Source organism: Trichogramma pretiosum, unplaced genomic scaffold, assembly GCF_000599845.2.
Source record: "Trichogramma pretiosum strain Unisexual culture from Peru unplaced genomic scaffold, Tpre_2.0 scaffold42, whole genome shotgun sequence".
In the NCBI taxonomy this organism is placed as follows: Eukaryota; Metazoa; Arthropoda; class Insecta; order Hymenoptera; family Trichogrammatidae; genus Trichogramma; species Trichogramma pretiosum.
This window is the reverse complement of record NW_019641653.1, coordinates 200,379-212,966: the sequence shown is the minus strand read 5'-3', so window position 1 is coordinate 212,966 and position 12,588 is coordinate 200,379. Positions and strand designations below refer to the sequence as shown.

The 12,588-nt window shown below is 42.3% G+C and overlaps 1 protein-coding gene across 1 annotated transcript; it reads right to left on the bottom strand.

The window, feature by feature from the left end:
- Positions 1–3,731: 3,731 nt before the first annotated feature.
- LOC106651941 (centrosomal and chromosomal factor-like) lies at positions 3,732–12,020 on the bottom strand. The gene is made up of 2 exons (XM_014370643.2): positions 8,853–12,020; positions 3,732–8,734 (listed from the first exon to the last, which is right to left on the bottom strand). Exons 1-2 carry the CDS (start codon positions 10,555–10,557, stop codon positions 8,583–8,585), a joined length of 1,857 nt encoding a protein of 618 aa, XP_014226129.1. The 5' UTR covers positions 10,558–12,020; the 3' UTR covers positions 3,732–8,582.
- Positions 12,021–12,588: the final 568 nt, after the last annotated feature.

Genomic DNA, 12,588 nt, shown 5'->3' with positions numbered 1-12,588 from the left:
TGAGCTGTTTTACGCGTGTAGGCGCGAACATGCACCTATATAGAAGTTTCGCACGCAGACGATGATCGCGAGGAGGAGTATATAGCGTATAGTGTGCAGTTTCGTAGCGTATACGATGGGCTCGTTCCTCGTCGCGAGAAGTACATATGGTAGGGGAACATGAAAAGGCGCTGCTGCTGCTGCTGCTGCTGCTGCAGCTGATAATTAATGAGGCGCGTCTCGAGGCGTCTTATTTTTTTTCTCTTCTCTCGCGTCTCTTATATTTCGTACAACTTTTATTTATGATAATTAAGGATTCACGTGATGGTAATTGCTCATAAATTTTTATCTTCTCTCGCTGCCTCTTGCTCTGTTGAATCGATCGCTCTCGTTGCATATCTCGAGGCATACGTACTAAAAATTTTCAGCCTCTATTGCGAATAATCGACGCGGTTCCAAGTAGCACTCAGACTTGCCCTCCTCTCACCGTACACATATGAAAATGACCGTCCAGTCCAAGTATAGCTCAAATTCGTCCCTTCGATCTATATTGTACGTGCTCTGCATTTTGCCGTATATAATTACAAGACGCAGAGACGCTGCGCTCCTTGCTTCATGCTGTGAGCTGCGATCATCTCGTTAAACAATGAGTTAGGCTTTCCCAGAGAGAGAGAGAGAGAGAGAGAGAGCAGCTCCGATTTTGCAGCGCATTCCGAGAGTCAAGGTGAAAATTAAAATGTATTACGCATACATAAATATATAATAATGCCGACGCGCAAGGCTTATCCGGCAGAGACGATCGCGTTACTGCCCGCTGCTGCTGCGTAGCTATATAACAGCTAGCTAGCTCCGTGTATCTTCATAAATCAGCAAGGCCCAGGGCGCAGAGAGAACGCGGCGTGGCACCCAGCCATTTTCATGTTGCCTGTAAGCAGGCAGCGGAGCGAGCCTACGCTTTTAATATATATAGCAGAGAGGCCAGCGTTCGAGGAGCAGCGAGCTCTCGAGATCGAGCCAAGGAACGAGAAACTCCCTTGATAATCTATAAAAGGTATTTCGGCTCCCAAGCCTCCTATACTCTTTTGGCTCTATACCTATATACATACATACCTACTCTTGCTACACACACACTCTTTCTCTCTTTTTCTCTCTCACTCGCAATACCCGTAGGAAAGAGAGGAAGCCTTTCGGTGAAATACAGAGCCATCTCCCGTTCTCCACCTGTTCCTCTCCCCTTCCCCTCCGCTTCTCTGCGAGGAGGCTATATACCGTGCCGCACACCGCCACCGAGAGAGACTGCCGAGCTGCTGCTGCTGCTGTTGCCTCATGCATGGCTCCCGCTGCTGACCGTGCTGCATGCAAATGAGCCGGGCACTACTGCGCAATGTGACCAATGGGTGCTGCTGCTGCTACTTTGCGTTTCAAAGGAGCTGCTGAAAAAATGATACGAGCCTCCTTAGACGAGAGCTCGTTCGACTTAATCTAATGCGAGTCTGATCGTTTTACTCTACGTAGATGAGTATTTTTTTACTTTTCGGTAAGTTTTGAAGGGGAGAAGGACATTCTTCGGAGCTGCCTCAGAAATCAGTATATCTTTTCGGCTGATCAAAATGGCCTTCAGTGAAAATGTCAGCTATCGATTATGTTCATGGGTTCAAAATGGGGCTTTTTAAAGGTCTAAGAATAGGCATTTTTACGTATTTTTTATCCGTTTTATCTCAGCCTCCATAACTGCTTCTTTGTTCCTATTGATCCAACTTTTTTTTATTGCTTGTATAGCTTGACATTTGTAACTACCGTACTTTTGAAATTTCATTGCAATAGATAAAAAATCAAAAAATTATCATTTTTTAAACGAACATAGAGAGCGACTGACTTGATGAATCGACTTTAATGTGGTTCCATTTAAAAGGTTTGTTCATTACCTTTCAAATTGTGCATTCAAATTCAAAATTGGTTTGAAAACAACGGTCATATAGCCATTTAGAGATGATCTGATTTCTAAAAGTAGAATTGTTTTCTAGATTTGAATGGGGTGTCACCCTTTTCTGGTACGCTAAATCTTGACCAAATTATATATGAAAGTAGTAAGTATACTTTTTATGATCTTGGTTCGAAACTGTATCCGCTCTCAAATAAGATCTTGAAAATAAAAAATTGTTGTTTTAAGGCATTTAAACCCATTTTTTTAAATATAATTAAATGTTAATCCACAATGATTATTTGATTTTTTTTTAATTTAGCTGTAAAAAACCGAAAACCCTAAAATTTGAAGTATAGCAGAGTCTCTACGTAGATTGAAAACGGATCCCAAAGAAAACATTATCGTATTATATTATACTTGCGCTGGATTCGAACTCGAGGAGTAGAGAGAGAAGAGAGAGAGAGAGGCGAAATTCAGCCAAGAGCTTGGAGCCTCTTGGCAAGTCTGTGGGAATGTCCGGCGAGAGGGAAAGGCTGTACACACACAACTAGTACTTATAATGTATGTACAAGCGTCGAGAAACGTCCGAGAGAATTTGCACTTGGTGTATAAATTCGGAGTCGGGAGTGAGAAAGAAAATTGAGCCGAATTTTTAATGACCAAGCCGAGCGAGCTGCCGCGTATATATAATATACATTACATTATTTACGAGCGTGTAAATGGATCGGAACAATGAAAATTGAAGCCTCGGCTGCGCACGAGGGGATGACGTATAATATCGTGCCAATCATTGATCGACTACGACGACGACGACAATGATGAGCTATATAGTATACAGGATCACGATGACGCGGAAAAACATAAAAAGCCGATACGCCTGTGATTACTATGGTTACATAGTGCGCCCAAGGAGCGGACCTCACAGGAGAGACCCGAGCCATGTACATATAATAGTAGTACAAGTAGTAGGATATACAAGTTAGCTATAGTATAGAGAACACACAGGCACAGAGAACTGCCGCCTCAGCGCTCCGTAATGGTAATTATCAAAGGAAACTGCCTTCGTTTCGAGCCATGTTAATCGTTCGTTTCGAAACTTGCCAGTCTTATCAAATTGATTAAACAAATTATCATTATCATTGTTGCTGTTGCTGCTGCCGCTACAGCGTTTGCCGTTGTGTTGTGTCGAAAACACGGCGCGCAGCCCCGGCGTAGCACCGTAAAAATGTTTTTTCCTTTTCTTTTTTTTTTTTTTTTTACTTTACCTTGTCTAATGTGGAACATGTATAGAGGATGTAAGAGGCGATAAAAAAATTTCGCCTTACTTCCTGAACGCGCTTGTGTTAATACTTACGTTCGCTCTCTATGCAGCGCACACCCAAGCACTAACATGCAATGAAAAATCAAATGTTTCGCTTGCGTGATAAAGGCTTTTTTCTTTACGCTCTCTCCCTCTCGCCATTTCTTTCTCCTCTTTTCTCTCAATCTCTCCTTCACTCGTCCAAAAGGGCTAAAATTTCCGGTTTGCTTTTAAACGTGTATACGAAATGGAATGTACTCACTCAGGCACTTTTTCGAGCCTCTATCCTCTTTTTCTCTCTCGACGTAGCGTATATAGTATATGGCTACAGCATATTATAATACTCTATGCTTACTTTTCTCTCACCCTAATCCCAGCTGCAGCTAAATGTGAATATTATAATTAATTATAACCAAGAGCGCGTATTTAATTCTCGAGAACGGTACATGTTCAAGGAGAGGTTTATATAGGATGACGAAAAAGACATGCACGTTGTTATATACATATACTTGAAATAAAAGAGCAATGTGTGGTTTAAGACTTCCTCTTAGAAAAGTATCTTTTCGTTTTTATTCTTTGAAATGTTTAACAGTTTCGAAAAAACGAAGCATCATACGAGTGTGTAATTCATAGTGTAAACAATTAATTGTTGTTTCTTTTAAATTTCATGCGATTGTGTAGTGTGTGTATGTGTGTGTGTGTGTGTGGGTCGTATGTTTTACTTGTAAGTCTTTTTTATCTCATCGATCCGAGACTTGAAAAGATATATGAACATTATACGTCGACAAGATTACAATATATATTTATATATATATTATGGATGTCTGTATACATGCGTGTGCGAGCACGTGCGAAATACACATTATGTACGCACTTTTATATGTATCGTATCTGTTATACTCACATACATACACTGATGCAGCACGCATGATTTTGTCATCATATTATTTTAGGTGTAACATCATATACGCACATGGACAAGAACGTGAGAATATAATATCCTGACAATTGTTAATGAACCAAATGATAATAAAAAAAAATATTATTAATTTAATTGTCGCGTATTATATCTAAGCGGTATTTTTTCGGGGTTATTATCCATGATTGATATATAATATGATAACGGGTTTACAATTGTATTATACACATTTTTTGTTTGCTTGTAATCAATAATATATTACGACGAACAAGGCTGCTTCGTAATTTTATAATAGTTTTTTATTCAATTGGTTTTTTTATGTTTTTTTGTTTTTTGTTTTTATTTTTTTTACAAAAAAAGAAGAAAAGAAAACAACATGCTTGTTATTTCGTATCAGCTTATATTTGTTTTCTATTGGTAATAATCGATATACCATTATTATTATGTAGTTTCGAGTTTTTTTCGGCTATTTACAAAGAATCTAATACAATTTCTAGTAACACCATTCGCGCCATTCTTTTTTACGGACAATGATTACGAATAATAATAATTAGCGTATTATCATCAGAACCACTTGAGCTCGTTTGTGGGGCCTCTTATAGCATTGCGTAAAATTTTTTACAATTACCTGTTGATTATCACACTCGATTTTTATATTTTTTTTATACATACTACGGAATATCTACAGTACCTAGCTAATTTTTTATTTCGTTACTGTACAATTGTTTATTCTTTATTCTTAGAGATCACATTTGTTTCATCCCTCATAGAGGTCAAGTTATTTATAAATATATCGCTTCTTTTTTTACATTTCACACGGGATGCACGTCAAAAGTCATTTTGATCGATCATTATTTCAGCGCCATCAATCCTATATTTCATTAAATATTTACAATTTTTAAATATTATACAGCTATATTGAATTGTTTCAACTACAGTCTCGCTCACTCACGATACATTCGACATCTCTAATCGCAGATGCTTTGTTAAATCATTAGTCACAAGCGTGTATATTAGTGTAAACTCCTCTCTCGTGGTAATACGACTTTTGTCTTTTTTTTGTATACAGAAAAATACGTGAATTTTGTTTTGTTGTAAACACAGACATTTATTCTACATCGTAGGTATCGTAGCAACGAGTTTTATCGAAAAAATTTGCTTGTGCAGCAAAGTCGTTTTGAACTATCAATGTAACGTATGTCTTTCGCATGCAATTTTTGTATAAATATTTCAAAGCAACGGCTCGCTAGGAGTTTCTTATCTATAGGCAGTCTAAGATTCGTTTCATTCCTTGGAATTTTTCTTTTTTTTCATTCATTTTTTTCTTTTTTACTTTTCAACGCTCATACAATCTTCGCACGCTTCGCAACGAGTCTTTTGTCATAAAATAATAGTAATAATAATTTTTCCGCGATGTACAAAAAAATGCAATAAAATCGCAATTTACTTTGTCTCACTCGTACAATAATGTAGTAGCGTTTAGCTTAGCGTATTTATTATTATTATTTTAATTATTATTGTTATTTTTAAATATCGATATTATTATTACTATTATTATTCACGTACTTGTTCGTTACAATTCACATCGACAAAAATGCGTTTATAGGAACTAAGGCCGCTATCGTTTTCCTCTCGCGTTTATCATTATTATTATTTTCTGTCATTGATATCATTGCTATTGTTATTATTTCAATGAATGAGTTAATTGTCATCGAATGTAATGTAAACTAACGTTTATTATTATACGGTGATCAGTCCACGAAGCCGAATGTATTTCGACATACACGTTTTTTCTTCGATTACTTGTTTTTTTATTGTTAAAAACTCCGACACTACAGGCTATTATTGTATTATTCGACTTTTTTTTCTTTTGGTTACATGATGTATTTTTTTTCTTTCATTTACTACTACCTTACTCTATACAATATGTGTCAAGATCGAAAAAATCGTGCCTCGTCAATACCTTTCGAGTTTTTACTTATTTACACTTAAACACGCGCTCATTCGATCTGAATCAGTCGTAAGGAAAAAATAATTTGCGTTAAATTATTTAAGTGGACCCGATTCCAAGCGTGCTTAGTATACATCGATAACATAAAAAGCAAAATCAAGCAGACGTATACCCAAATCATGCAACGGTTGCATCGCTTTGTACAAGAAGCTTATGTAACGCGATTTACATAAAGCACGGGTCAAACACGCGAAATTTTCTTCACTCAGCTAAATGAAATTGGAAAAATCAGCTTTTGAAAATGATGCAAACGCAATGAAAGAATTTTAAGAATGACATATCAGACTAAGTTTTTTCGAAAAGATTTTGATAAAAACATTCTCATGACCTCTGATGCAGAAAAATGTTTGGTCATCTTGACATCTGCAGAATTCAATATCAGACTGCTCATATGCATTAAAATATACTGGAATCATTAAATACGATCCGTGCTTGCTTTTTCTCGTACACGATATATACAATACCCAAAATTGCTTTTTCATACGTTTTGGCAGCGCTTCGTATTTTGTTATGTATAAAATCATTTAGTACATGCGTTTACGTACACTCGAATTTATATTCTCATGCATACTTTCTTTTGTGTGTTGAGTGTGTGTATGTGTCATGCGTACCTACATATAGTGTGTAGTATGCATACGAATATATATGTAAAATATAGAGCGTCATTAGTATTATTATAATAGTAGGTTGTCGTCGTGTAGTATTTGGAAGATCTAGCGCAAGGGGTGGAGTCCACCAAGAAAAAGGGAGACTTGCCAAGCTGCTGTTGGGAGCTTTTTTCACGTTTGTCTATACGTGCAAATACGCCATGACCTCTCGCGTGCATTCTCGGATCCCTCCTTTATTTTTTCTCATTTAAAATACTCATCGATTTCGAGCCGAGCAAATTATGGACTTTCGCTTAAAATGCGTGAATTTCAGAAAAACATTAATTCTCCCTCATGGTAGAGCTCGTCGTCCCACCCCTTTTTTTCTACGCTTATTATTACATTACAGCGTAAGTGTATATACGATGTACAAAGACTCAATTCCGCAGGCTTTTATACAAAGAAGAATATTCACGAGCGCATGGCTAATAACAAAAAAAAAAAAAAAGAAAAAAAATTAAAGGAAAGAGACGAGAAAAAAACGCGTATATTATTCACACAGGTTATTTCACATCTCTCGAGCTGCACACACACACACGAGTGAAGCAGCTCAGCAAAGGAAAAGAAGAGACTCGACTCCAGCTTGCCATGGCTCTCTTGTGTATTGTGTATGTGTATGCACGGCGATGATGACTCGCAATATATGTGAGTGTCTGGGCCTGCGTGTCTATATAATGTCTGTGTGAGTGCGTCTGTGTGTCTGTACGCGAGTTCGCATGTACGTGCGCTTTTACGTGTATGCGTGGTAATTACCGTACAACGAGGCGAATTGATTATACGTGGAAATTTCGTACGCGCATAGGGTATAGAGAATACATTACGTTACGAATAATGCCAAGCAGCAACACATTGTAACTGTGTGCGTGTGTATATATATCCGCAGAGAGATATATACAGAGAGAGAGAGTTACTTGCGGGTACCCGCCGCGCGCTTATATGCGAAGAAAAGCAATTTTTTGTTCATTCACTACCTATACTATATGCGTCTAGGATTTGGTATATTACATTGTGTTCGCTCTTGGCGTGGCTGATGCACATCTAAGGCTTGGATGATAGCATTTTTATCGGTTGTACCGATCGCGCAAAATAATACACGCACATACACATACACACACACATTCACACGCACGAAAAACGTGATCAACGATTTTTTGATGTTGCCGTTATCGTTACCGACGAGATGCTCTTTTTTTACGTAACTTTGCATTTGTTGCACGTGTATAAAACAAAAAACCTGGTTGAGATGAAAAAAGCTTCAGAGCTTCTCGGCACACTGTCGATGTACGCATACGTACACGCATACGACACAGAGCACAATAGATCTTTTTTGATCTTTTTCAAATCACACTCACTTGATGATTTTTTTCTCTCTCCTTCGAGTTTTCAACTTTCCGCCGGCAAATATTTTCCTTTTTTTACTTCACTCGTTGGATTAAACTCATTTCGAAACGAACTGCACATTTATCACTCTGATTAATAAATAATATTATATACAGGAGAAATAATTACGATAACAATAATACTTTTGAAGTTAAGCTTCGCGCACAATTACGTGGATTATATGGCCAATTTCAATATAAACAACAAAATTGCCAAACGACTAAACACAATTATTCCATCGAAATTTTAACGACGAAGACGACGAAACACATTCACATACCACGGGTAGAGAGCCTCGTCCTTTCACGACGTTTCTTCTGCCGGTGCGAAGAATTCGAAGATTACGTGGAATACGCTCGAGACGACGATAACGACGAACGCTGCTGCTATCGACGAAATTAATCCTAGATAAATCAGTCATTTTATGGGTTTGGATTGTAGGGGCCGGATCTGCCGCAGTTGCAGAGTTGCTGGTGGATGTTGGTACGGCTGATGTTGTTGTTGTTGTTGTTGTCGTTGATGATGCTGCTGCTGTTGCTCAAGTTGACGTTGCCTGAGTAATAATGCGCGTTTACTGCAACAGACGAAGCCCGGCCTGGCTTAGCTTTGTGGCAATAGCATGTGATGCGGATGATGATGGTGATGATGATGCGCAAGTTGATACTGATGCTGCTGCCGATAAACCAACTGACCGGTCGCGGACGATGCCGAGGACAGCGACGAGGAGTTGCGCGACGATAGCGAGCCCGGATTCGCTTGCTGCGGATCGTAAACGGCGATCGACCTCATCTGCTGCAGATACGACGAGTAGAGCTCGGGCATTATGGCTTGCTGGGCTTGCACCGGTGACGAGGCTATTGTCGGCTGCTGCTGGGGCATGCGAGGTGGTGTCCTTCTGTACGGATGATGTAGCAGAGGGCTTCCTCCGGTCTTTGGAATCGCTTGCTGTCCAGGGTACAGACCGACTACCGCCGCCGCCGCTGCCGCAGCTGCTGCAGCCGCCGATTGATTGTACCTGTGCTGCTGTGCGGTCAATTGCTGTTGCTGCTGCTGCTGCTGCTGCTGTGTGCTCGTATTCGTCGGGCCGTTGTAGCACATGCTCGACAGGTTCAACAGCTTCTCAACGGTGGCAGGGTCCGACATATCCTGTAACGTTGTTTCTGCTTGTTGCTGCTGCTGCTGTTGCTGTTGGGACAGCATAGCCGTCGTCTGCATCAAGTGAGGCTGTCTGGCTGTTTCTGGCTGCAGCTGTTGCAGTTGCAGTTGCTGTAGTTGTTGCTGCTGCTGATGCACTTGACACTGAGTCATTTTTTTCTGGCACTGTTGTTGCTGCTGCTGTTGCTGTTGCTGTTGTTGTTGTTGTTGTTGTTGTTGCTGCTGCTGTTGTTGCATCGCCGAGACAGCGGCCTGATAGGCATGCACGTCCTGAATGCAGGCCAACGAGGGCGAGGGCGCCGCACTCCTTTGATGAATGACCTGGTGATGGGGCGTGTGGGCCACCGATGGCATCACAGGATTCGCCGCAGCCATCAACCCCGTCATCTGGGGTTGCTGCTGCTGCTGCTGCTGCTGCTGTTGTCTGGCCTGACTAGCGCTGATAGCCGCGGCTACCGCTGCCACGGCTATCGCAGGTGGTGGAGGTGCTGGAGCCACCGCTGCCACTGACATTGCAGACACCGGCGCCGCTGCCGATACAGCTGCTATCGGCGCTATCGTTGCCTCGAGCTTCTTGGCCAGGTTCTGCCTTCGTCGGCTCCTCTGCATGGCAGCCACGGAAGAGGCCGAGGCCGACATGGCCGCCAGGAGCGAGGACGACGAGGGTGGACAGGACAGGCTGCTCTTGGGCAGATTGTTGACGAAGGGCGAGCGAGTCTCCGCCTCGGTTCTGCGATAGTAGCACGGGTGGATCATGAGCAGCGGCTCCGTGGGTCCAGGCGGTGGTTTCGCGGCACTGGGCAACTCGTATTCAACACTGCAGTCGACGTGGAGCGGCTTCGAGTAGTCCTTCATGGTGCTCGGCGTCTGCTGCGACGTCATGAGCTTTATCCGGTCGGGGCTGTCGGAGCTCGACAAGGGCGTCAGTAGACCGCCGTGATAAGCACCGGGTATTTGGCCACCCATGCTCGTCGGCGTCGTGCACGATGTCATGTGCTGCTGGCTCGACGATTGCAGTATCGTCTGCTGCTGCTGCTGTTGTTGTTGCTGCTGCTGAAGCAGGTGTTGCTGGTGCTGCTGGTGCTGTTGCTGCTGGTGCAACAGCAGCGGCGAGGCCGAATTGCTGCTGTGCATCGATTTGGGTGTGGGTATTTGCAGGCCCACGATACAGTCCTGCTCTTGTAGGAGCTTGGACCTGAGACTGACTGGATCGAGGTAGCAGGCAGCGGTAACAGCGGCCATTATTACTCGCTCTCTGTTCGTACCATCTCTCTCGCACTCTTTGCAAATTTCCCTCTCTCCTCTAGTCTGTACTAACGCCTGCTGTAGGAGCAGCCGTTTTAAGCCAGCGAATTTTGACACTCGGCAAGCGAGCGAGCAAGCTCTGGCTGAGTCGGGCCAATTGACTATTCATTCAAATTATATCCGACTCAAGAGTCTTATTGCCGCTGCTTATTAATGCTCGTGTGCGATCGGATCTTTGCCGACGAGAGTTTGGAGATGAGGAATAGGCGAAAAATTGTCCCAGCTGTGCTCTGGGGGAGGCAGGCAGGGTGAAAAACGAAATAAAATTTTGCACAGAGAGCTACTAGTGGGAATTTCAGCAATCCATACTAATACCGGATTCACGGTCTCCCTATTTCGCTGTGTGTGTCTGTCCCCCACTTCTCTCCTCGTCTCTCTCTTATATATCTTGGGGCGCAAAAGACGTCAATGCTGTTCGTCGGCTCACCAATACTAGGAGCTCTCCGATTGTGTAGTGTGTCTATGTACGTATATGCACACGCATAACACTATCACAACTACTGCTTCCACTATACACCAATACTACTGCAGTGACTTTGAACTCGGTGCAAGCGCACTGCGATCGCCAATCAGCTCTCGAGTAGATAGCAGCATGCGTGTATAGTATAGGAGCAATAGCGGCGACGTCTGCCTATCTGTGTGTGGATGCCTGTCTGTGTCGGTGTCTGCGGCGGCCATGCACTGCTTTCATACGAGTAGGGTACGAGTGTGTGCGTGCGCGGCGCCTACATACGCGACGACTCGCAGACCTGCGCACTTCGACTATTAAATACCCAGTAGCACTTTCTTCTTCTGTCTTTTGGCCGAGCAACACTAATGCACTCTTCTCTGTGCATATACGTATGTTGCTGCTTTATAATCTTCCTTTATATTTTACAATATATAGATGTATATTACATGGACGCACACAAATTACTTGGAAATCAATTTTCACTTAATTTTCTTTTCTAGTGGATTTACATATATTCTTTTTCTTTTACGTAGGGTGGCACTTGATCACACTATTTTATGATTTTGCAATTATTATATGACACACTGTACAAATTATAAGCTTGGAATGACACACACACAAAATTGCACATGCACAAGTTCACTTAGACGATGAATTTGTATATTTTCGATGATGCTAGAAGTCAACGAGAATCTCCGCTGAATTAACGCAATAGTCGAGCGTTATGATCTTGCGAAGATGACCCAGCTGCTCCTTTTTTTAAAGCCCGTTCGAGTAGTGGCTTCTGCTATTTATTACTAATCAATCGTCGTTGATTTAAACGAGGACTGACTAGGTCGTATACGTCGGTTATCGATTATACGACGGATCTGTCACTTTGGGTCAAAGAAGTCTCTCTTTGAGGCCTCACTTGCTTCGGTGCGTGTGTAGTTGTGTATATCGTTGTCGGCGGGGCCAACGCCGAGTCGAAACTGAGCATTTTCCTCGGCTCTGCGCCCGACTCTAGACTTCCCCTCCGCTGCTGCAGAGAGTTAACATTTCATTTCTCTCTCGCTCGCGCATGTAGCAGCATTACAATGTATACACGTACACACACATGGAGAATGACCGGCCGTGTGCAGCCTTCGAGGCGGCCTCGTCCGGAGTGGGGGTAACCTCCAACGTCATTGGTGGGAGAAGAGAGACGTAGCCGATAGTGGGGGAACCCTCGCTGAGGAAGCATCACGTGCAATGCCAAAGGTGGTGCTATATATAATAACACTCCCACTCGCAGGCAGAGAAGTCTGCTGCTGGCAAAGCCGTGTCCGTATATATACATATATAAAACTCGTTTATCTTCTATCTTCGTTGCGAGCCATGCGGTCGCCGGTGAGTTCCCCCTTTGGATGGTGGAGAATGTACCATCATGGCTATATACCATGGTGCAGCAGTACGCCCATTTACCCAGAATAGGGGAGGTATGTGGTTAAAGAGAAAGACAGAGAGCGAATATAGGGATGGTTGTTAATCTTGAGATT